This window comes from Monodon monoceros, unplaced genomic scaffold (genome assembly GCF_005190385.1).
Source record: "Monodon monoceros isolate NGI ecotype Baffin Bay Population unplaced genomic scaffold, NGI_Narwhal_1 Super_Scaffold_18, whole genome shotgun sequence".
NCBI lineage: Eukaryota > Metazoa > Chordata > Mammalia > Artiodactyla > Monodontidae > Monodon > Monodon monoceros.
In genome coordinates this window covers 244,606-270,308 of record NW_021703774.1, presented here as the reverse complement: position 1 = coordinate 270,308, position 25,703 = coordinate 244,606, and the positions used below count along the sequence as shown (strand labels likewise).

The window sequence follows — 25,703 nt, the reverse complement described above, 5'->3', positions numbered from 1 at the left end:
CCCACAACTTCATTTTTAGCTCTTTTTCTTCAACCCCAACCAAGTAATTAAGTCTGTTATGGGAGGGTCCCAAGCTCCCAGAAAAGGTTGGTTAAATTACCTAAGCTTTAAATACTGAGTCAACTAGTCAGGACAGTAGATGGGGTGGGTTAAGTGCATCTACACAAGGTTGAAGAGAATCAGTAATCTGGCCAACCCAAACACTGAACCTGTGTAGTGAGATCCAACATATTCCCCTTTGCAAGTGTTTACATTACTGCTCTTTACAGACGCACTTACACACACGGGACATTTTGTAAACCTACCTGCAGGACCTCTACGTCCTGAAGCCAGTCTCTGGCTCTCTGCACAGAGTCTTTCAGAGCCGCACCATTGGGCAGGTACGCGGGGATCTCCTCGATCTCCTTAACCACCGTAGCAAGGCTGTTCAATGAATGCCGAGGCCTACAAAAGCAAAATGACACTACTCAGCTTTTACACTGTGGCTCACTTTTCTCGTGGTTTACTTACCAGAGAAAACAGGAAAATCACTTCAGGGACTTCCCTGGTGGCACAGTGGTTAAGAATCCACCTGCCAATGCAGGGGACATGGGTTCGAGCCCTGGTCTGGGAAGATCCCACATGCTGCGGAGCAACAAAGCTCCTGCGCCACAACTACTGAGCCTGTGCTCTAGAGCCCGCGAGCCACAACTACTGAGACTGCACGCCACAGCTACGGAAGCTCGTGCACCTAGAGCCCATGCTTTGCAACAAGAGAAGCCACTGCAATGAGAAGCCTGCGCACCGCAACGAAGAATAGCCCCCGCTTGCCACAAAAAAGAAAAATCACTTCAAAGGAAATTCAGAATAGCAAATAACTCAGTGAAGCATTTAAGTTCTACTTATTTCTGATTTGACATTGGAATAACCATAAACTTCCACTTGCAAAAGATAACTTAGGGATAATTTACGTTATGTTAAACTAGATACGCTATCAAGACTCATACAGCTTCACTAAGAAAATTAAAAATCTCCAGGATATCAACATACCAAAAGCACAGAACCCAAAACTTTTGTACTCTGCTCAATGACCACTATTTTAGGATTACAAAATAATGTCTGGAACCTAGGTATTTCTTGTACTTTATCTTGTCAGTTGGAATAGTAAAGATCTGTCAGACAGAAAGCAAGAATAGGGAGGGAATCATCTTCTCCCCTCGGATGGTTAGCTTGAATCCAACCCATCTCTCGCGTATAGATAAGGTCACAAAGCAACAGCACTAATGTGGAGAATTATGGCACCATTTTCATCTTAAAGACAGTGCACACTGACTCTCAGATGTTTCTCTTTAAGACTCCTTGGGATCTTTTTCATTAACTGTGGGTTTAAACAGTTCCACTTATTTGTAAATGCTTTCTTCTCTCAAAGATGTTATCCTCGAGGTCCAGGGAAATTTCATTAAACCAACTCTAGAAAAGGTATTTCCATTTGAACCATCCATTTCACAATCGGTTACGCAAGGAAAAAAATTAATATTCTTTTGCCCAAGCTCTGAAGTGGCTCCGAACAGCTCAGCTATTTCTGCTCAGCTACTGTGCCCACGTGCCGCCCTACTCCCCATGCTCCGTGCTCCCGGACGGACGCAGTGCCAGCCTTCCCCGGGCAGAGGCATGGGCGTGCTTGTTTACCTGGCCTTGAGGAGACTCCTGGCTTTGTCATCCCAGTGCTCTGATACCGTGAGCAGTTCTTGAAGCCGTGCCATAGCCTTCTCCACAGCTGAATATGGGGCCAGACCCACCCCGAGGTCTATGAGACGTCTCATATCATCTAAGGTGAGGGAGCTGGGGTCTAAGCAAGCCTGCTGCACCTCCTCCAGCCAATGGGCCTGCTCCAGCCGGACACGCATCTCAGCAAGCTGGGGAAGCTCGACATCAAATTCAAAGCTGACGTCTAGCAAGTCTTGCAGCTCAGCGGCACTGGGCATCTCTTCAGAGAGCAATTTCTGGCTATGCTGTTGGAAATCTTCTACACGATTCAAGAGATCCTTAAAAAACACAGATTGTTGCATCAAAACAATATTTTCAGTAACTGGCTTCTTGAAAACTCAGAATCTTCAGTGCATGTTCAACGTGACCCTCTGCCATTTCACTTGATTCTAGCAACAATACAGGTAAACAAGGTAATAAATACATAAGCCAACTGACAGTTACACAAGTCACTCTAAGAGAGACTTGTACCAACTATAGTAGCTGGTGGTCACTGTGAAAGGTAAAAATTTCCAACCTTCTCTCTCCTCTGCAGGCCTGTTACAATCTCTTTATATACACGTACCACTCAACGGGTTACTAAAAGCATTTGCAAATAAATGTACAAATTAACCACAGGGGAAGATAACTTGATCATGTGACCTGGGCTTGTGTACAAAACACAGGAAGGCGGGCACCCCCACCTCCCCATCCAGGTACCTTCAGCAGCGGCGTCTGACTGAGGACACAGGGCAGGGCGTGCAGCTGGCTCACGAACTGTCGGAGCTCATTCACTGTCAACTGATTGTGGGATTTCCCTCCACCAGATCGATACCTAGACAGACAAAGGCCCAAGGAGACTGCATGAGAGCAGGTACCCCACCAGCCCCAGACTCCAACGTCATGGGTAAAACCAGCCACAACAGGCTGCCGAAGAGCCCAAGCCAGGGCGTGCACAGTGCCCACCTCGTCTGCCTCTTGCCGTTAAGCAGCTGCTGGGCGACAGAGGCACATTTCTCCGCGTCCTGTGTCACTAAGCGGAGGTGACGTAAAAGATCGTTGTCCGGGAATTTCTTCATCTCAGATTCCTCAATCAAAGCCTTAAAGCTGACGAGGCCTAGGAATAAAGAAAAGATCACCTTTTCTGTGATCATTATGTATGAAATACTGGTATGAAATACAGACGGGGAGGTTTGATTTGATCAGTTCTTACCTATGGATATTTGCAATGTTTTACCTCTAATAAATTTGTTCTTTTTTTTTGGCTGAGAGTGGAATACTTTAAAAAGTGCCTAGAGCTGCCCTTCAATGTGGAAATGTTTAAGGAACAAAGAACCCCTGCCTTGTCAAAACAGAGCAAATGCAGTTCTTCTTGTGGCTGGAACCACCTTTTCCTCCTGCATTTTACTCTGCACCTGGCAGGGAACTGGTGGGCTCAGAGACAGTGACCTGCACCCACCCCTAAACAGGAGAGGGAAGAGCCACCTGCTGAGTGACAGAAAGGAAAGCAAATGAAAACGCTTTGAAGGGGAGCAGTAACTTTCAAACGTAATAACAAGAGACAGAGACTTTGACTAGAACTAAGAAGTAATAAACCAGCATTTCACAGACTCTTAATTTAATGATATGCTGTCTTTGTCCTGAGACCTAGTTCAAAAACAAGCAAAACAAACAAAAACCTTTTCTAAAGGTCCATATAAAATGTGAAATTCTTTTATTTCTGAGACAAAGAGGTGTAAAGGTTATTTGGTAACAATACGATATTTGTTAAATACACGATCCTGCAAAACTCATATATCAAGACTTCACTTTGATGTAAGGACATATGCCTCATTCACTCTTGGCTTTAAAACCTCTGCTAAATCTCCAAACCTGGCTGGACAGATGGGCTAAGTCAGGCTGCTTCAAGTAATCCATTTGCTGATAACTTTAAGTTGGCTATGTTACAATCAGTCCCAATTTGCCAATCACTAAGTCACACTTTCTGTATACCACATACTTTTCTTCTTATTAATCTTCGCCTCCAAAGCTTCGTTCACATTCAAGGCCCATTCGTTGTAAGATTCTGCTCGAAGCTTCAGTGCATTCATCATGGGGTAGAGATCATCCAGAGTGTATCTATACCTGGAAACAGAATAGCAGGCTTAGCTCTGAGATATGGGGGTTTGGAGGAAATCAGATGTTTTATACTAAGGATTTAGTGTTTTCCATAGAAAAAAAATCATTCTTCCTACTCACCGCAGTTTATATTTAAAAGAAGGACAGGAACATAATTCCTTTACATGATGCAGGCAAACAAGCAGGCCAGGTTTACAAGAACAGGAGATGGCAGACATGAAGCATGTGGTTTTGCATTTTACACACTGACGCTCATCATCTGGCAACAGCTCAAAATCCATTCTTTCTGAATCAATTACTCCCTAGAATAAAGTGTGTACTTTAGAGATCTCCAAAGGATGATACAATCCATCAGCCCCCAAGACAAACATGTAATAATTGAGCTTAAATTAAAAAAAAAAAAAAGAGCCTTACCAAAGTAGAGAGTAGAGAGTGCGTGATTAAAAATGTGTGGGGGAATTGCCTGGTGGCGCAGTGGTTAAGAATCCGCCCGCCAATGCAGGGGACACGGGTTCGTCCCTGGTCCGGGAAGATCCCACATGCCGCGGAGCAACTAAGTCCGGGAGCCACAACTACTGAGCCTGCGAGCCACAACTACTGAAGCCCGTGCGCCTAGAGCCCGTGCTCCACAACAAGAGAAGCCACCGCAATGAGAAGTACATGCACCACAACGAAGAGTAGCCCCCACTCGCCGCAACTAGAGAAAAGCCCGCGCACAGCAACGAAGACTCAACGCAGCCAAAAATAAATAAATAAAATTTAAAAATGTGTGTGGACCTAGCAAACGTGGGCAAGTTAACCTATCTCACCCATCTAGGGAGAACCCCTTCTGGACACGGTAGGTCCTTACGTTTGGCCACTTTGATCTGAGTATGAGAACACTTACTAACAGGTCCATAAAACTACGGAGAGCAGCTGCTTATTCTACTCCAAATTGGCCTTGTCCATATTTTGGGTCTAGATAAGAGCAAAAGAAATGCATATACTTTCTACTACAGCAAACATGCTATACAGGGCTTCAGAGTAATGTTGCTGGAGAATCCACAAAAAGAACAAATATAAATGAAAGGAAAGAAGATGGGGCAGGTAAAAAAGACTACCGTGCAGGAACTGTCAATGTGAAGACGCTGAGTGGTCTATTAGCCTCTTATATGGAAAGTTCTTGGAAAAGGTTCGACAATCTGTGCAACAGAGACTGTAATCGTTACAAGGAATTTCCCAATTGATACTGTCAAGATAAATGAGGTCTTGAACCAGGAAGTTTCTTTTTTTTTTTTTTTTTTTTTTGCGGTATGCAGGCCTCTCACTGTTGTGGCCTCTCCCGTTGCGGAGCACAGGCTCAGCGGCCATGGCTCACGGGCCCAGCCATGGCTCACGGGCCCAGCCGCTCCGTGGCGTGTGGGATCCTCCCGGACCGGGGCACAAACCTGCGTCCCCTGCATCGGCAGGCGGACTCTCAACCACTGCGCCACCAGGGAAGCCCCAGTTCACCCAATTTTAATTTGTCAATTTTTAGATCTGGGAAAAAAATTATGCGTGCTCAAAGTTCCAAAGACCTTGGTAAGACGCTTAAACCCTCTGGGCATTGTTTTCCCAATTGTACAATATCAGGGGAAGGTGAGTAAACTGTTGTTGGTTCAAGGTGAGCTCCACGGAGCCAACATTCTAAAGAGGCACATAAAAGAAGAAAAAAAAAAAACAATGTGACTATTTGTGGATATGACTGTCCCAAAAGAATCTACAAAAAACTACTGGGTTTAGCAAGGAGGTAGGATACAGAGTCAATTTTGGAAAGTCAGCTGTATCTGTTGTGGCCTCTCCCGTCGCAGAGCACAGGCCCTGGATGCACAGGCTCAGCGGCCACGGCTCACAGGCCCAACCGCTCCGCGGCATGTGGGATCCTCCCGGACCGGGGCACAAACCCACATCCCCTGCATCGGCAGGCGGACTCTCAACCACTGCGCCACCGGGGAAGCCCTCAATAGTATTTTTAAATACTAGCAATAAACAATTGGAAATCAAAAAAAATTTTAAAGTACCACTCATAATAGTACCAAAAAATAAGAAATACCTAATTACAAATCCAAGAAAATATGTGTAAAATCTGTGTGCTGCAGTCTACAAAATACTGAAAGAAATCAAGAACACCTAAATAAATGAGGGGATAGACTATGTCCATGGATTGGAAGACTCAGTATTGTTAAGATGTCAATTCTCCCCCAAACTATCCATAGGTTTAATGCAGTTCCAATCAAAATGCCAACAGGCTTTTTGATAGAAATCAGTAAGCTGATTCTAAACTTCATATGGAAAAGCAAAGGAACTAAAATAGGCAAAACAATTTTTAAAAGGAACAAAGTTGGAGGACTCACACGACCTCATTTCAAAACTTATTAGAAAGTTACAGTAATCAAGACCATATGTTATTAGCAATAGGACAAATGCACAGACTAACAGACTAGAACAGAGTCCAGAAGTAGCTCCACACGTGTGAATTAATTTTCAACAAAGGTGCCAGGGCAATTCAATGGAAAAAGGAGTCTTTTCAAGAAATGTTGCTGGAACAGTTAGACAGTCATATGCAAAAACAATGATCTCAACCCACACCTTGCCATAAACAAAAATTACTTAAGAGGATTAAACACTTAAATGTAAAATCTAAACCTAGAAAATCTAGATGACTACACATGAGAGAACCTTTGTGACTTTGGTTAGGCAAAGATTTCTTAAGAAGGACACACCAAGAAAGATCCATAAAAGAAAACACTGATAAACTGAACTTCATCAAAATGAAAAACTTCTGCTCTTTGAAAGACACTGCTAAGAGAACGAAAAGACAAGCCACTAGCTGGAAGAAAATACTTGCAGAACACTTATCTGATAAAGGACTGGTGTCTAGAATAAAGAGAAGTCTCCCAACAATCCAATGAAAAAGGGGTAGAGCAAGACATGTGAGCAGACACTTCAGCAAAGAGATACATATGCAGGTAGTAAATAAATACATGATAAGATGTTCAATATATCATTAGCCATTAGAAAAATGAAAAGTAAAAGCACAATGAGACGTCAATCAATATACATCTATTAGAATGGTCTTAAAGGAAATTAAGGAAAAGTTTCCTTAAAATGGTATCAAACTGCATAAGAACTTTACTAAGTAACACCCAATGACATGCAGTTGGGGTTCCAGAAACCTTACCAATTTACGAACAGTTTCCCTTAGAGCCTTCTCGTCCTCAATCATAATGGCCATGTCTTTCTGAACAGTTGATGCCACTACAACGTCTAGTACGTCCGCCTTGGAGGCCATCTTGCAAATCATCTCGTCGTGGGAAAATACACAGTAGCGGTGCAGCAGGCGGTAATGCTCTACGCACTGTCGGCCTAAGGGCAGCTGCGCCAAAAGACAGGGAGGACACGTGACATTCATCTCTCTCCTTCCTGTTTCCAAAGACTCCTGACCTTTATTATCAATTACCAAATATCACGTCTTGGGTCATATACTGATATCATATATCAATCCTAAAACTAGACTCTAACAAGCCTTGGACCTTTTAAAATCTTTGCATCCCAAGGATCTGGCAAATTAGGTACATTGATTAAAATCTGGTTTAAAAACCCAATGTATTAATAATGCAGTAATGTCTACAACAATGTAGAATCTAATTGGAAATGTGAATTTACACATTTCCTGAAACAACTGTGTGGAACTGGTGTGGTTCATCTACTTCAGGGAACAACAATGCTCTAAAAACTATAGAACAGAAAATAATTATAGATGTAGGTATTACTACTGGGTACTATTTTATTGGGCCAACTATTTTGGGTTGGCCAAAAAGTTCATTTGGGTTTTTCCCTGACATGTTACGGAAAGACCTGAAGGAACTTTTTGGCCAACCCGGTATTATTAAAAAAGAAAAAAAAAGGCACTGAAGGTCATAATTTATTAGATTTAACACCACACCCACTAGGTAGTTCTTCTTAGGCAAATGAAAAGTATTAATACTAATATAAAAACTCCACTTTACAACTACCTGAAATCAAATGTCATTAAAAATTACTGTGTTTGGATAATTTAAGCCAGTGCTGCATAAAGTACAGTCTTAAGACTGGAACTGTTTGTTATCAGTTTGCAATGAGATACTAAGCTTCAGCCAAAACGTCACTCAGCAGACTCTTCACCAGGTCTTGGCTGACACTGCAGGGCCAGGGCCTCTCCTGAGGGGAAGGTACACAGCTGGCTGACCTGCGCTGACCTGCCATTTCAGCAGCAACTGGTTTAAGCAACTGGACACATGACAGCTTCTAAGCATCTATACCATTTCTGCAGGAAAAACGGTAAATGTGAAAAGGCTTGCTAGGTCATAAGTACACACCCAATCGACAGTGCAGAAGTTAACAGCCTCAGCGAAATTAAAACCTTGATTGAAACCGCTGTGGTAGGCTCTTGGAAATGTGATCACAAACTCCCCAGCACACTGATTAGTTCGGTAAACCTAAGGAGACAGAAATTGGAGATTTTCAGTGACATCCTCACGGAAGACAATCTAGACACAGACTATCAGATGATTCTCCAGAAAGGGTAGGGAAAGAAGTATGGCTGAATTTACCTAAAGACATTCATTTCCGCCACAAGATGGAGTAGTTCCGCAGACTGCCAGGTTGGTAAGTATCTCAAGAGGAAACAGCTTACACCACAAAAATCTGGCTACATCCAGGATCAGCACACATCCTTCCAAATATTATCATACTGAAACAGGATCTCCTACCACCAGCTGAAGAAATTCCACTCCATTTCAAGGATCTCATTCCACACAGAGATCTTCTTGATTTGGGCCTCAAACTTACCTCCCACCAGCAATTCCCCTTTTCCCTCTACCCGAAAAACACCTATATTGCTCTAGGCACAAAATCCTCAGACTGAACGAACTACTACATAATAGTAATAATATTAGATGTCTTTTCAATACATATCTCTCCACCAGCGGTTCTCCAAAATGTAGTTCCCAGACCAAAAGCAGCAACAGCAACTGGGAACTTGTTGGAAATGCCAATTCTCAAGCAGCACCCAGGCCACAGGCCGTGCAACTCCGGCTGAGGCCCCGCCCTGTGCTGGAACACGCCCTTCCAGGCTCTGACAGGCCAAGTCTGCAGTCGGCAACAGCGGCAGGAGCACAGCCCTCCACCGGGAGGGCCTCCTCCTCAACTCTCTGCCACACGCACTCCCCTTCAGAGCCCACGCCTCGGTTCAAACGCCATTAGGAGCCCTTTCCAGCCCTTTCAGAGTTAATGGCTCAGCCCCCGAGTCAACACCACTGTCAAACCACACCACTCTTCCGTGATCTGTGTAAACGCTGTCTTTCCCTTACACTGTGAGTTCCCGAATGCACGAGTTCATTCACCTACCTCTCTAGGTCCAGAGTCTAGCCCCACGTGGTTTGCTCAACTATTAAAGAACAGGGCGAGAGGTCTCTTCTAAACCCAGCGACTCATAACAGATCAGAAAGACCCATCAACGTGGGGCGGGGGTGGGGGTGGGGTCAAGATGGAAAATGCCAACAACGAGGAGATGGTGGTATTTTGATGACTATTGGTCCTTATTTTCTAAGCTTTGGCCCAGGAATATTTTATGATCCCTCAAAGAAAATTCCTTCCCATCTGCCCCCATTTACTGGCCTGTGAACCCAAAAGCATAAAATGAAGGTCACAAGATCAAGAATTCCTCTTAACATTGTAAATGTATCATTTACATTTGGCTGAGCTAACTAAGACGGATTCTTCAACTTCATACATCTCAATCTGGCCTCCCAAAATGCCTTCAGAGTTTCCTCCGAAAGGAAGCCACTAAGCAAAAATAACTGTCACTTCGTAGAAAAACCTCATAGGAAAAAGCACCAATAGCATCTTTCAGTCTAGAGTGGGAGCCCTGAAATCCAAGCTCAAGACACTGAAATAAATTTTCTCTTAAGCTTAATTAGGGGCAGCAGGGAGAATGTAAGATCCACCAAGCATGTCACCATGTAAATTCAATGAGTTATTTTCTAAAGTAGGGATGGAGTATGAAGGATTCTGACACAAGAGTTTAGATCTAATGATATCAATAACAGAACCTAGCCATTTTCAGAGTAAACTAATTTATACTAACAACACTTATTTTTTACGGTTTTTGTTTTGCTGTGTTGAAGGACTGAAGTTATAAACAAAAGTTATAGTTTAGAAAGCAGGAATGGTGATGGTGTACAACCTGTGAATGTACTCTGAACTGAACACCAGGAAAGAAAGGAAGAGACAGCCTCACAGTTACTATTGCAAAGTAAGGCTGCGCAGCAATATAGTCGTCAGCTGCAACAAATCAGCTTTCTCTGGTGTCTGCGGGTCCAGTCCTGCTGGCTTAATGCAATATTGTACTAAATGACACCAAACAGCTGTTTCTACACAGCCACATCAGCTTCATAAAAACGTGAGCAACGGGGAAAAAGAGAAGTGGGGAGTTAAGCCTGGGTGGCAGGAGGATTGACCCAAAACATACAGGCACTTCATGAGTCATCAGGGTATTGGGGTTCATGATGGTGACGAGCTGGTGGAGGAGGTCGGGCTGGGAGATGAAGAGCTCCGGGGCCAGCCTTTTCATCACGGTCTCCAGCTGCTCGGCAGCGTACCCTGGGACTCCATACCAGGTCTTTGGCTCACCCCTAAAACAGATTGTAAAAGCAGATCAATCTCAAAATTTACATGAAATTTCAGTAGCTTCTTCAACTCATACACAAAATCAACCAGCAAACACCAATGCAAACAAGATGGTTAACCAGTTTCTATTTTTTAGATCCTGCTTTGTAAGGCAATGTTCAAACTGAAGAAGTATCACCAGAAATATGATCTGAACATATGTAATGCATTTTCCCTCTTCAAGAATAAAGTTTAAACATGAGACTTCCCATCTGAGGTCCCTCTTTTCCCTCCCATTTTACCTGACCCTTGACCCTTCAGAAAATGTAGATATCTAGCATTTCTAAGAATATAAGGTATTATGTTAGCTAAAGGGTATGTGGTCACCACAATTTCCTACAGCAACTAGCAAAGGATGGCAACTCTCCGCCCTGACAGCGAGTTAAACCAAACTCTAAGTAAGGCGATTAGCATTTCTAAAGAGCTCCTCTTCAAAGCACATTTAACTGTCAGCCAATTAATCTGTAACATCCCTGTGAGGTATGGTAAACATCATTTCACAGCTGGGAGCAATTGCCTGGGGAAGCAGGACTCTCTGCACGTAAAAGGCCAGCTCCCTCTTTCTTGTGGTACATCCTCAAATTCCCTGTGTGGGAATTTAAGTGAGTTTCAGATCTTCAAATATTTTTGTACTCAGAAAGCAAGTGAAATGGAGGGGAGGGAAACAGATGTGAAATAAAAGCTTAGAAAGCCCAAATATCCGCCCCAGCCCACCACACACACACACACACACACACACACACACACACGCACGCACGCGCGCGCGCGGATGGGGCGCACCCTACCTACGGTGCACAGTGATGCTAGAACTCGGCAGGCCGTCAGGAGCGGTCAGTCCCGAGGTCCTGGAGGACCCACACGCCCCATGCCCCATTCCTCGCCCAAAGGGCTATCTGGGCCCCCGGGCCCACAGAACGGGAAGGGGTTTCCACAGTAAAAGCAACTCGGTGCTTTCTAACCTTTCTGGGAGTAAAGACTTCTTTGACAATTAGTGAAAAGCTGTCTATCTTCTCCCCAGAAGCCTGTTATACTTGAAAACTCATGTGCAAGGGCAGGGTTTCATGGATTTCCTATGGATTCTTAAGAACCTTTGTCTTAAATTGTTAGGATACCTGCCCCATAGTAATAAAATAAAAAAAAAAACCGATGGTAAAAAAAAACCTCATCACCCTTCAGACTCAGTTAAGAGATGTGTCACAACTAAGAGGTGGGTAAGTTTTCCAACTCAGCGTGCATACCATCTGTAGGTTCTCTGGAACCCCTTACCAGTGCAGGTAGTTAATGGAATAGCTCCAGTGGTCTTCAATATGCCAACAGAAGGAAGAAAAGCACATTCCCACGTACAACCAAGGAAGCTTCATGCCGCATATGTCAGCGGTGATGTGAGCGAGGACAGACTGCTCCATCACTGGCATGTTGTTCAAATTCCAGCCACTGTCAAGATATTCCTAAAAATAAGGAGAATATCTTGACATTATAAATAAAGTATAAATAAAGGTTTATACTTTATACTTTATCATGCTAACATTTTGGAACTCTGCTGGTTTCAAAAAGCAAGCTGAAAAGTCTCCTTCAAAATAAAAAGAATGGCGGGGGGGCCACTATGCTTACCTCCTGGATGCCCATAGATTACTTCTGCCCAGCTCTGCGCTTTACATAAATGGACTTGTGTGTGTGTGTGTCTGTGTGTGTGTGTCTATATAATGTGTGTGTATATGGTTCCAATCCCTCAGATTTTCTTCAGAACGAGAAACCAAAGTTACAGAATCGGAAGTCAAAGGGAGGTAAGTGATTCTCCCTTATCATCTAGTTGGGACTAGAATTCTTCTATGGGTTCTTTCTGCTATTCTTGAAATCATTAAAAATCTGGTAATTAAGGATTTGCTGAAAGTATCATAAATTACTTCAAGCCAACCAACCAATTTCCATGACTATCTCAAGTTCCAAGTGACATACGTGTTGTAGCACAGCTGCTACTAGCCCAGCGTGATGACCTCTGGATCAATGGTGGGCTCGCTCTAAAGGCGCCCCCCCGCCCGTCCCGCCGGCGCCCCCGCAAGTCCACGTGCTCACAGCCACACCTACCTCCTCCTCAGGCGAGAGCTTCACTTTCCCGTCTCGGACTGGGAAGCCACTGCCGAACTCCTTCGAGGCAATATCAGCTCCATATTCCACGGTAACATCTTCTTCAATAGTGCTCACCAGTCGCCAAAATTCTTTCTCAACCAGTTCTGTGGGAACCATCTGCATACAAAACAAGGAAGTAAAGAAAGTGACTCTCCTCAGACACTCACAAACTGCCGGTGACCAATCTGACTAGACAGGTTAAGTGACAGGAATCCCAGGATAGCAGCCTGAGGAAGAACTGTACATGACGTCCCAAGTTTTCCTCAACTGGCCCCCAACAACTCAGACATGAACCTCACTTTCTAAAAGCAATTTTATAACCAAGAGCTGACTAAGAATTCATGTTCCTCTATCAACAACCTGGCCACTACTGTAAAAGGACTCAAGGAAAGCAAAGTGCTAAGATTTAAGAACTGGAGATGTTTTTCTGTTTTGAGGAATCTAATATACAACCTGGTTGACTTCTGTTTAGTAACAGTAGTCAGCTTAGCTGCATTTGAACAATGCTTTATCCTCTGAAATGCGTTCAAACACATCACCTGAGTCCACCCTCTCACTCTTTCCACTAGACCTTGCGGAGAGTAATGTGGGCAGCCACGAGGAAAAGGCAGGGTGCAACAACTCTGCGGCTGCAGGCCCGAGTGTAAAGGGCTGGCCAGGCTGAGTGCTTAGGATCTGCACTAATCTGATATGAGGCCAGAGGCCTGTCCCTCAAAGTGCAAAAAGCCATCCACAAATACAAGAGGCACCAGGAATGGTTAAGCAAACATATGGGGAAATAATATGTAATGCAGGAGGGGTAAAAAGAACTGAAAATTCAAAGGGAATATTACTTGAATTTATAAGCCTGTTAAATAAGGGGACATTTTAAGTAACTTAACAGTTAATGTTAGTGATGTGAGGCAAAGCAGGTTCACTATACACTGCTATGGTCCCGTAAATGATACAGCTATTAGATGGGGAAAAAATGGATAAATATTAAGAAAATAATCCAATTAAATAGACGCATACAGGACTTCCCTGGTGGCGCAGTGGTTAAGAATCCGTCTGCCAATGCAGGGGACACAGGTGGGCTCAACAACCAGATCCCGACTGGTTCCCGGATCCCTGGTCTGGGAAGATCCCACATGCCGTGGAGCAACTAAGCCTGTGCGCCACAACTACTGAGCCTGCGCTCTAGAGCCCTCGCGTCACAGCTACTATAGCCCGTGTGCCCTAGGGCCCACGTGCCGCAACTACTGAAGCCTAGAGCCTGTGCTCCTCAACAAGAGAAGCCACCACAATGCAAGGCCCATGCACCATAAAAAAGAATAGCGCCTGTTCGCCGCAACTACAGAAAGCTCACGCGCAGCAATGAAGACCCAACACAGCCCCCGCCCCCCCCAAAAGGAGATGCATACAATGTCTGCTATAGCACTCTGTTGGTAGTGAGGAAAAACAGCTTAAATATCCAGAAGTACGGTAGGAAACCATTCATTTTAGTGTACTCATTTGATGGAACAGTAAATGCTGAATGAAGCATGCTTATGCTTCTAAGGGAATAAAGGAGAATTTAAAATACTAACGTTTAGGGACTTCCCTGGCGGTCCAGTGGTTAAGAATCTGCTTTCCAATGCAGAGGACGTGGGTTCGATCCCTGGTCGGGGAACTAAAATCCCACATGCCACAGAGCAACTAAGCCCGCGTGCCACAACTAGAGAGAGCCCCGTGCTCCAAAGAGCCCGTGCACTGCAACTAAGACCCGACGAAGCCAAATAAATAAATAAATATAAAATCCTGAAGTTTACAGTGCTAACTTATGACAACATAACAAGACGTAAACGTGCCCCCAGGGCACAGCACATGGATTGGCACACAGGAGTCATTCAATAAATTTTGCAAAGTTTTCTTTGAATTTTATTTGTTGAGCTGAAAGGATTGCTGGTGATTTCCTTTCATTGGTATTCTGTTACTGTCGCTATATGATTTGTCTCAAAAAGCCTATCTTTAATCAAATGAAAAATTAGAATGCATTTTGAAGTACTGTGGAATGTTAATACTACTGAACAAATTAAAGGTTTCATTGTGCAAGACAATGACTGACTATCAGAGATAAGGGCCAACTCAAACGTCTTCAGATATACCTTTCCCCAAAGTTATTAAAATCCTAAATTGAAGCAGTTATGTATGTACATACATGGACTGGCATGTTGAAGTAATCAGATTTGAACGCATCTGCCATTTCCCCGAAAGTACGGAGGGTATAGTCCCTGGCTGCCTGTTCAAAGCCAAATGCTTCTTGTGGCTTACTGCACTCCTGTCAAAACACAAAGAAAGAAAACGGAAAGATATTTATTTATATGTATATTTACTTATGGTTCACATATGTATGTATATATATGAGAAATTATATGTGTTTACTAAAATTACTTGTGTAGTGTAATTCCATTTGTGCAATTTCCATTTGGATGAATATACATCGAAATATTAACAGTGATTATCTATAGACTATGAAATTATCTATTTTTTAAGTTGTTCAGTGCCTAAGAATTTTTGCAAAGAGCATGCAATGCTTTTTTTAAATGAAATTTTAAAAAATGTAGTTATTAAAATGTTTTTCTGACTCTCAGCTTGCTGCATAGCTGTGCAGCTCACTTCCAAGACCTCTTTCCTATTCAGGCCCACCCCAATTTTTGTCATGAGACTCCTTATTATCAATTGCCAAATCTAAAACCGGAAGGTGAAGAAAACACCTTCTTAAGGAAATTTTCTAATGCCACCTCTGCTATTAATTCTGACCTGAGCCAAACACTTAGGACACCTCCAGTCTCCCTTGGGAACATCATGGAGCGGCGGGATCAGGCAGAAGGTGTGGTAACTGTCATCACACCCATCACACAAGAGAAGCCGGTCCTCATCGTTGCCACTGCCACACAAGAGGCAGACATACAGGTCAACCTGCAGCATGAAAATGGGCACAGAACACAGGGGCATGAGCTGTTGTTTGATTCTGTGAAACTCTAGGAATGAAATGGATCTGAGGCATAATCTAGTCTCTCCAATATGCTGCAAGTGAAAATGTTTCACCCTCTATAAGGGACATTTTAAATAAAAATGCTTCACCTTCTATTATGGGATATTTCAAAATATCTCATGCATTCCCAACTCTGAAGAGAGATCTCCAAGATTTCTCAATTGTGTGTTTTAATTAAAGTTTGTTACTTAAATATCCAGCTTTTAGTAGCTTACAGAAAGATAGTCTTCTAGAAGAATAACATGTTAGGCAATAAATTATCCACCTAACCAAAAACAGAACTAATAAAGGAAAAGTTCAATTTTGCCATGTTAAAAGGCAAAAGATTTTACAGTTTCTACAAAACTTAGTTTCCTTTTAACATGGCAAAATTGAAGTTAACCACATTAAATTACCACTTTACATTCTAATTAGTCATAGTTAAGAAGTTCCCCCAAATACACAGTAATAAAACTACACAGTCGTTACCTACTATGGGTTGTATCGTGTTTCCCCAAAATTCCTATGTTGAAGTCCTAACCCCCAGTACCTCAGAATGTGACTGTATTTGAAGACAGGGTCTTAAAGAGGTCGTTAAAAAGGTCATATGGGTGGGCCCTAATCCAGTATGACTGGTGTCCTTGTAAGGAGAGACTAGGACACAGACACACACAGAGGAAAACCATGAGGACACAGGGACATGACCATCTACAAGCCAAGGACAGAGGCCTCAGGAAAAAACCAAGTCTGCAAACACCTTGATCTCAGACTTGTAGCCTCCAGAACCGTGGGAAAATAAACTTCGCTTGTTTGAGCCACTCGGTCTGTGATACTTCATTATGGCAGCTGGAGCAGACTTTTTTGTTGTAGCAAATAGAAACCTGGGCTCTGCTAGCTTTCTGACTGCTTTGTTTGTTTCTGTACTGGGGCAGAGGGAGATGATATTTATGAACAGAACATTTAATTGGAATAACTTCCAATTCCAAGATCAAAAGCACTGTCATCAAGCTGCTCCCAGGTGCTCAGAAGGGGGCTGAGGAAGAGAGCTTGGCTTTTTGTTTCCACCTTAGTGAACAGCTCCCCAGGCCTCTGACCCTGCTAGGCCCTAGCCTCCCTCCTACCTGCGCACTCCTTCCCTTATCCTTCCTTGCTGTAAAGTTGGAAAACATCATCTTGATTTCTGATCTACCTTCAGCTCGCTTGGAGGTGGGCTAGTCACTTATCGACAATTCTCCATTGGATCGAGCTCACCAATATTCAGTGCTAAACTGAACGTCCTCCAGAAAAATGGCTGTCAACGCCCCCAGCTGTTACTACTGATTTCATGACACATCCGTGTTTCCCTGTTTATAAACTGATACTACAAACCACCTCTAAAGGTCTCTTCATTGTGAGACACTGAGCGAGCAGTCCCAGGTAAGGCACTAAGTATAAACTGGGCTGTAAAAGTGTTTAAAGATGTCGACTCACAGCACTGGTGGTTTTTTTCGCTCGACTCCTGGGTTTCTCCTTCTCGCTCTCTGTAATACACTCCTTCCTTTCAGCAGGTTCTTGCTTGAGGCTGCTTTTCCCGTCTTTCTCTGTAGGAGGCAGTCCAGGTCAGCACTCCCTCTGCTCTGCCCCGTCAGCTCCCTCCCGTGCTCATCCCTCCTGCTGCTGGGGTGCCCCGGACACAGTTCTCTGCTCACTCCAGCACAGCACCACCCAGAGTTACTACGTTCAGGAGCTCCGTGCTGCCTACTTTAGGGTGACGTACAACTCTCACACCATTCAAATTCCAAGATACAAGCACAAGATATGATACCAGATGTTGCTCAGGTCTGTATGCTTTCAAACTGGGAGCCGAAGATATGCTCTTCTTAAGACTAAGACATAACATATGCTGGTGAAAGCAAATTCCTCTTGATCTTGACCGTAAGACACTGACCGTTCACACCAACAGCACCCCCTCCACGTTACAGATTATCCCTCCATGATCTAAGATTACTAGCCTCTCTAGCTTCCTGGTTTCAAAGACTGAGAATTTTCTAAAACACCAGCTATCAATTAATGAGCTACTCTGCGGAAGGTATTGCGCTAAATGCTTTCCATCAATTGTTATTATATCAATCATATAATCCTTTGCAACCAATCTGTTTCAAAGACAAGAAAACTGACATTAAAAGAAGTCAAGAAGTATCTCTAAGGTCATACAACTAGTCAGTGGCTGAGCCAGGATTCAGATTCAGATCTGTATTTTTACAACTCCATCTACTTTCCATTACATTGTGCTGCCTTTCCCACTAACTCACCAGTCACTAAGAAAAGCCCATTTCAATAACTACTTCTTCATTACTAAGTGCCTGCCTATATAGAATTTCTCTCAAGACAGTGTCAAACCTACCTTTCAGTGGCTGACATCAAGCAGTGGCCAGGCGAGCATCTGTCAATTAAAACTCAGATTAAGAAAGCCTGCCTGCCTGCCATGCCTGAAACAAGCCTATCAGATATTCAGTCAAAGGCACCTATGCCTCTCACAAATCACTTCTTTACAATTAATGCTACTGAACCAAATTTCAAAGTATTGGGTCGGCCAAAAAGTGTGCTTGGTTTTAGGTAAAACTAAGACACATTTTTCATTTTCACCAAGAACTGTATGGGACAACATATTCACTGACCGAATGAACTTTTTGGCCAACTCAAAAGCAACTAGTTACGGTTGAGAAATTCAATCCCATCTCTAATATGCATATGTTCACCCGTTTATCTCTCTTTCCAGTCATCTAATTATGAAAACAAGGATATTAATATAATAAGATTTTATTTCTCAAGGCACAACCCAGTGACTAGTATGTAAAGTTGCTCCAATATTTTCTTAACTACCAGATGAATGATTGTTTTTACTTATTCACTCTTCCTTCCTATTCATGGATGAACTTTCTTACCATTTTCACACTTTGGAGCTGGACATCCCATTCGACGTCTCAGGTTATGAGTTCTGGCTTCTGCTGTCTCTTCTGGTTCTATTTTAATATTCATGGCCTTAAAAAAATTTGTCATATACATGAATATTTCCTTTAAAAAGACAAATCTTCTAAAATCCAACTGGAATCACAAAGTGCCTATAATCTTATAAATTCTCTCTATTAACAGGACATTCAAAACTCTCTCCCTTAGAGCAGAGATTCCACCCTTAATATTATTATTACTTAAGGAATGAATGAGGAAACTTATAAGTTAGGAGTATTCTCCACTTCAACAGGTCAAAAATTTAGGAAAAAGTCAAAGGATCAGGGATGACTTATGGGAAGTGTTACTACCCAAATTGGGAACAGTGTGTATTTCCTCCTAGAAGCCCCTCAGTTCTCATCTACTCACAACTTACATAACTTAGCCAAATCCTGAACAGTTACATAAATAACATAATTTCATCAGCCTAGAAGAGTTTGCTGGCTCTTCCAAAGTATGACAGCATTCAAGGAAAACTCAGCTTCCACAAAAAGTTTCTATTAATTCTTGTAGTGAACTGTCACTACAAACTGCCCCCCTAACACCGCTGAGTCACGGCTCCCTCATCAGTGAGAGCCTGTGAGCCAGTCTCAGTACCTGGTGTCCACGAAGTGCTCATACTGGTTGATAAGCAAAGCCTTGTCTGCTCTGGGACACAAGTGACATTGTGCAACTGTGCCTGTGTTCATTCATGCACAATCAGGATGTCTACTGCTAACACGATTTCTTCCAGGGCCATACCATCACCATGATGTGTCATCAAGACAGACCTAGGCATCCACAGCACTGGGCATGTCTTACACATTTAAAGATCAAGATGTGCTCAAACAAGAACTGACTTTAAGACGAATAAACTTGCAGCCTGCTTGTGGGCTTCAAATAACCATATATGTTCCTATTCTGAGGGATTCTCACTTCAAAAAAATGGAGTCGCTAAATTTTTTCATATCTCCAACTTACCTAAGTGAAAAGTAATTCTCTTATTTATCCATTTCCTCAGAAACCAAAATGGCTGATTTTTTTCATCCTCACCAATAATTATTAAATAACCCAACTGTTGATTCAGAAACCTAACTAATGCCATGAGGCTTCCCAGTTCTAAACTGTTCCTAATATATTAATCACTGACTCTTCATACTCATATGTCCATCAAGGAACCCAAAACCTACCCAGCTCTGTGTGGGAACAAGGTAACTGGGAGAATACTCTTCTCCTTTTCCAGGAGAAACCTCTCAGAGCAGAAAAATCTAAGAGCAACTTGTCTTTCTTAAGTCTTTCACTCCTCATCTTCCCTCAGGCTTCACTCTCATGTTATCTGTGTGTTACATCACCAGCCCCCCTTGCTCCCTTAATATTTTCTGGCTTAGCATAAATGTTTGCCACAGATTCCATACTCCTCTTCAGGAAGTCTGAGAAAAATAGCTTTCACTACCTTCTTCGTAACCTCTCAAAAACAGTACTTTTCAGCAAAAATCTCCAACTTCACTCCTACTAACCTTAATTCCCAATCTTGCCCAACATCACGAGGGTCACAATGAACGCCTATTCACCTATTCTTCCTAGGCTCTGACCGTTAACCATGCAGCAGCTGACTGTCCAGGCAGCATAAACCTAGAAAGATTTCAATTCCTCACCCCTCTGATAGTGCAATTCCCCCAAGTGTAAAAGCCAGAGTATAAACAGCATCCCTCTGTGAGGTTAGTAAAGTTCAATCTATGAAGAGCACGTGCATGAGAGAAATCCAGGGTCAGATACACGTCAGCACCGGGACTTGAGGCCTGTCTGATCAACCTCACGAGGCTCTCACCTCCGCTCTCATGCGTTTTGCTCGTCGAGCTGGGGGACACGTTTCCAAGGGCTGCACAGACTGCCTCTGGGGAATATCATGGGGTTTGTACTCCTTGTCCTTTGTGTCTGTGGTCAGGTTTGGCTTCTGCAGACACTGGAAATAAAACACAACTGTACTGATGAATTCTCCCCCACCCCTTTTTTAAAAAAATTAATTTATTTATTTTTAATTTTGGCTGTGTTGGGTCTTCGTTGCTGCGCATGGGCTTTCTCTAGTTGCGGCGAGAGGGAGCTACTCTTCATTGCGGTATGCGGGCTTCTCATTGCGGTGGCTTCTCTTGTTGAGGAGCACAGGCTCTGGGCGCGTGGGCTTCAGTAGTTGTGGCACGCGGGCTCAGTAGCTGTGGCTCGCGGGCTCAGTAGTTGTGGCTCGCGGGCTCTAGAGTGAAGCCTCAGTAGTTGTGGCACACGGGCTTAGTTGCTCTGCAGCATGTGGGATCTTCCCAGAGCAGGGCTCGAACCTGTGTCCTCTGCATTGGCAGGAGGATTCTTAACCACGGCGCCACCAGGGAAGTCCCTTCCTCCTTTTTTAATCTTAAGAGAATTTCACTGGATTTTTGCAGGGTATATTTTACAATGATTTATGGAAATACATAACAGGTGTGCAATTTTTAAAATCTAAACAAACACAAAGACAAGTCTGCAGTTACCAACCATATACACACACATATAGTTATATAACAGCTTGACTTTTTTTCAGGAGGTGAATGGTGTTGCTTCAATTCATTTAATTGTTGATATCACCTCATCAGAGGTTACAACAGGCCACAGCAGGCTCGAGGCAGTCTCCATGAGCCAACAACAATTATCCCTGCTTGCAACTGTAAATTAAGTGAAGGCCCCAACTGCTAGAAAGGCCCCCTGTATGTTCCCCAAATAGCTTTCCATAATCAGAATATCTCATTTTAAAAATGTTTACAGTAATAAAATATGGAATCCAGTAATTTTTCTAAATTTTACAATCCTGTAGGTTTAAACATAATTAGCAACCTTCTATTATCAAAAAGATATCATTTGAATTGAGAAAACAGACCATGTGACTATTATCCCTTATTAAAGCTTTCCTTTTCTTCAATATATTCCTACAAAGTCTAACTCACAGGAGAAAGGTTAATAGATAGCCCACAGCAATAACTTTGGTTCTGATCATACAAGAATCTCTTCTTGCTTTGATTTTTCTTTTTAGTTTGATTCTAAGCTCACCGAAAAAGAGTATTTAATGCCAATACAACAAAACACAGTGACCACAAAATATTACCACTGAATCTAATATGAATTTCAAGTAAATACCACTCCTTTATAAGAGGTCCTACAAATGCCACAGGAAGCATTTTTAAAAGCAGGCTCCAAAATGTAACCACTGAAGCTCTACTGTATTATCCATACTTGTAATAAGATACATTGAAACTATAACCTTCTACAACTCTTGGCTCTGCGAGCACCATTACAACCATGCAGTGTCACTAACATGATTGGCTCCTTCCTCCTGACATTTGCAGAAAGAATCCAGAGAATGGGGAGAAGGACAAAAGAAAATACAGAGCAACCATCTAACACAATCTATTTCTAACATTTAAGTAATATGTGCTATTAAAAAAATACTAGAATAGATTTCTTGATACTCTAAACAAGAACGAATCTACCACTGGGAGCACAACCTATAATATTAAATATTCTGCTTCTTCTAATTAAACCTACACACTGATCTGATCTAGAAACATCAACTCCACTAGTATGGAATATCACTGCCCATTCCACAACAAGTCCTCAATTGAGCGTTTCTCGAGTACGTTCAATGAAAACATGCAGATGGGAATAAAACCTGTCCTCCATCTAAATTAACCTCCTTCATGTATTATATACACTTTCTATTGAGACCTGAAAGTATGTGTGATTGTGGAGATATGAACTGAGCTGAATCACAGACATTTTATTAAGTGGATGGTCAGAAATTCAGATGTCATATATGTGGTTCTCATCTCCCACTAGTCTAAATGGTTCTGTAATCCATGGCCTGCTTGGCTGTATAAGGACTTTGAAGAACTAAGATAAAATCAAGCTCAGAAGCTCTTTAGAATATATATGAAGAGATTATTTTGTTTCAAACCAGGATTCAAAACATACACTTGATGTGTTTGTTTTATATTTAATGCTATCGCATGCCAACTCTTAAACCTTTGTTTGAGAAACTGGAATTTAGAGGTGATTTATATCATCACACCGTAATGACATCACCCTACAGGGGCAGAGCAATCCCTTAAGACATTTAGAAAACACAGGGATACAAGACTGAGGCTTCTGTCCTATTATCCAGCACATCACCACACAATTCCTCTCAAGTTTCCCGAAACTTACTTTAGGCTTGAGTTTACCCTTTTGCAACAGTTCCTTCATTGTGCACTCTACCCCTGCCCCCTTTATTACGGGTTTATTCTTTAAGAGCAGTTTTAGGTTTACAGCCTAGTTGAGAGGAAGGTACCTAGATTTACCATACACCAGCTGTCCCCACACATGCACAGCCTCTCCCATCATCAACATCCCCCACCAGAGTAGTAGAACATTTGCTACAACTGATGAACCTACATTCACACATCACCCAAAGTCCACAGTTCACACATCAGGGTTCACTCTTGGTGCTGTACATTCTATGAGTTTGGACAAAGGTGGAGGATCATCTAGAGTACTTTCACTGCCCTATCAATCCTCTGTGCTCTGCCTATTCATCTTACACTCCTGCCCTCAGCCCCCTGCAACCACTGATCTTTTTACCGTCTCCATAGTTCTTTTCCAGAATACCACTGAGTTGGAATCATACAGTAGATGCAGTCCTTTCACACTGGCTTCTTTAACTTTCATAAAAATATGCACTTGGGGCTTCCCTGGTGGTCCAGTGGTAAAGAATCCACCTTACAATGCAGGGAACGCGGGCTCAATCAGTGGTCAGGGAACCAAGATCCCACATGCTGCGGGGCAACTAAGCCCATGCGCCAAAACTCCTGAGCTCACACACCTCAACTAGAGCCTGCGGGCCACAAATTACAGAGCCCACGCGCTCTAGAGCCCACATGCCACAACTAGAGAAGAGAAAAAAACCTGCACACCACAACTAGAGGGAAGCCCATGCACCACAACAAAGGATTCCGCATGCCACAACTAAGACCCAACGCAGCCAAAAATAAATAAATTCTAAAAAAAAAAAAAAAATGCACTTAAGGTTCCTTCTTGTCCTCTCATGACTTGACAGCTCATTGTTTTTTAGCCTCCATCATCTGGCTGTACCATAATTTGTTTATCCATTCACCTACTAAAGGACATCTTGGTTACTTCCAACTTTTGACAATTATGAATAACAAACCTGCTACAAATATCCAGGTGCAGGTTTCTGTGTGGATATAAGTTTGCAACTCCTTTGGGTAAATACCAAGGAGTGTGATTGCTGCATTGTATGATAAAAGCATGTTTATTAGTTTTCTAAGAAATTGCCCAACTGTCTTCCAAAGTGGCAGTTCCATTTTGTATTCGACCAGCAATGGAAAAACGTTCCTGTTGCTCCACATGCTCGCCAGCATTTGGTGTTGTCATGTTCTGAATATTGGTCATTCTAATGGTGTGTAGTGGTGTCTCATTGCTGTTTTCCATTCTTTTTTAAAAAAAATATGTATTTTAATTCTCCTTTCCTCTAAGGATTATTTTCAAAAATCAGAAATGGGCATAAAAATTTATGCACAAATAATTCAGCAAAAAGAGACATTCACAGAAGATGGACAAAATGAAAAGGCAGAGTACTTTGTACCAGATGAAGGAACTAATAAAACCCCAGAAAAACAATTAAATGAAGTGGAGATAGGCAACCTTCCAGAAAAAGAATTCAGAATAATGATAGTGAAGATGATCCAGGACCTTGGAAAAAGAATGGAGGCAAAGATCAAGAAGATGCAAGAAATGTTTAACAAAGACCTACAAGAATTAAAGAACAAGCACCTAGAAGAATTAAAGAACAAACAGAGACGAACAATACAATAACTGAAATGAAAAATACACTAGAAGGAATCAATATCAGAATAACTGAGGCAGAAGAATGGATAAATGACCTGGAAAACAGAATGGTGGAATTCACTGCTGTGGAACAGAATAAAGAAAAAAGAATGAAAAGAAATGAAGACAGCCTAAGAGACCTCTGGGACAACATTAATCGCACCAACATCTGCATTACAGGGGTCCCAGGAGAAGAGAGAGAGAAGGAACCCAAGAAACATTTGAAGAGATTATAGTCAAAAAATTCCCTGACATGGGAAAGGAAATAGCCACCCAAGTCCAGGAAGTGCAGCGAGTCCCAGGCAGGATAAACCCAAGGAGAAACACGCCAAGGCACACAGTAATCAAATTGACAAAAATTAAAGGCAAAGAAAACTTATTGAAAGCAACAAGGAAAAAACGACAAATAACATACAAGGGAACGGTTAACAGCTGATGCCTCAGCAGAAACTCTACAAGCCAGAAGGGAGTGGCATGATATATTTAAAGTGATGAAAGGGAAGAACATACAACCAAGATTACTTTACCTGCCAAGGATCTCATTCAGATTGGACAGAGAAATCAAAAGTTTTACAGACAAGCAAATGTTAAGAGAATTCAGCACCACCAAACCAGCTCTACAACAAATGCTAAAGGAACTTCTCTAAGTGGGAAACACAAGAGAAGAAAAGGACCTACAAAAACAAACCCGTAACAATTAAGAAAATGGTAACAGGAACATACATATCGATAATTACCTTAAACGTTAATGGATTAAATGCTCCAACCAAAAAACACAGGCTTGCTGAATGGATACAAAAACAAGACCCATGTATATGCCGTCTACAAGAGACCCACTTCAAACCTAGGGACACATACAGACTGAAAGTGAGCAGATGGAAAAAGATATTCCAGGCAAATGGAAATCAAAAGAAAAGTGGAGTAGCAATACTCATATCAGATAAAATAGACTTTCAAATAAAGAATGTTATAAGAGACAAGGAGGGACACTACATAATGATCAAGGGATCAATCCAAGAAGAAGATACAACAATTATAAATATATATGCACCCAGCATAGGAGCACCTCAATGCATAAGACAACTGCTAACAGCTATAACAGAGGAAATGGAGGGACTTCCCCGGTGGCACAGTGGTCAAGAAT

General features: G+C 42.4%; 1 protein-coding gene across 2 annotated transcripts in view; it reads right to left on the bottom strand.

Annotated features, from left to right (window-relative positions):
* KDM5B (lysine demethylase 5B) overlaps positions 1 to 25,703 on the bottom strand; it is a 76,803-nt gene that overhangs the window by 13,133 nt on the left and 37,967 nt on the right. For both annotated transcript variants that reach the window (XM_029228844.1, XM_029228845.1), the window contains 16 exons: positions 20,484 to 20,618; positions 18,613 to 18,709; positions 17,159 to 17,268; positions 15,475 to 15,633; positions 14,873 to 14,992; positions 12,655 to 12,813; positions 11,836 to 12,017; positions 10,373 to 10,535; positions 8,220 to 8,339; positions 7,043 to 7,237; positions 3,964 to 4,145; positions 3,725 to 3,849; positions 2,692 to 2,842; positions 2,446 to 2,560; positions 1,669 to 2,024; positions 306 to 444 (listed from right to left, as the gene is read on the bottom strand). In XM_029228844.1, coding sequence (XP_029084677.1) covers positions 306 to 444; positions 1,669 to 2,024; positions 2,446 to 2,560; positions 2,692 to 2,842; positions 3,725 to 3,849; positions 3,964 to 4,145; positions 7,043 to 7,237; positions 8,220 to 8,339; positions 10,373 to 10,535; positions 11,836 to 12,017; positions 12,655 to 12,813; positions 14,873 to 14,992; positions 15,475 to 15,633; positions 17,159 to 17,268; positions 18,613 to 18,709; positions 20,484 to 20,618 — 2,508 coding nt within the window. The remainder of the gene's footprint in view (positions 1 to 305; positions 445 to 1,668; positions 2,025 to 2,445; positions 2,561 to 2,691; positions 2,843 to 3,724; positions 3,850 to 3,963; positions 4,146 to 7,042; positions 7,238 to 8,219; positions 8,340 to 10,372; positions 10,536 to 11,835; positions 12,018 to 12,654; positions 12,814 to 14,872; positions 14,993 to 15,474; positions 15,634 to 17,158; positions 17,269 to 18,612; positions 18,710 to 20,483; positions 20,619 to 25,703) is intronic.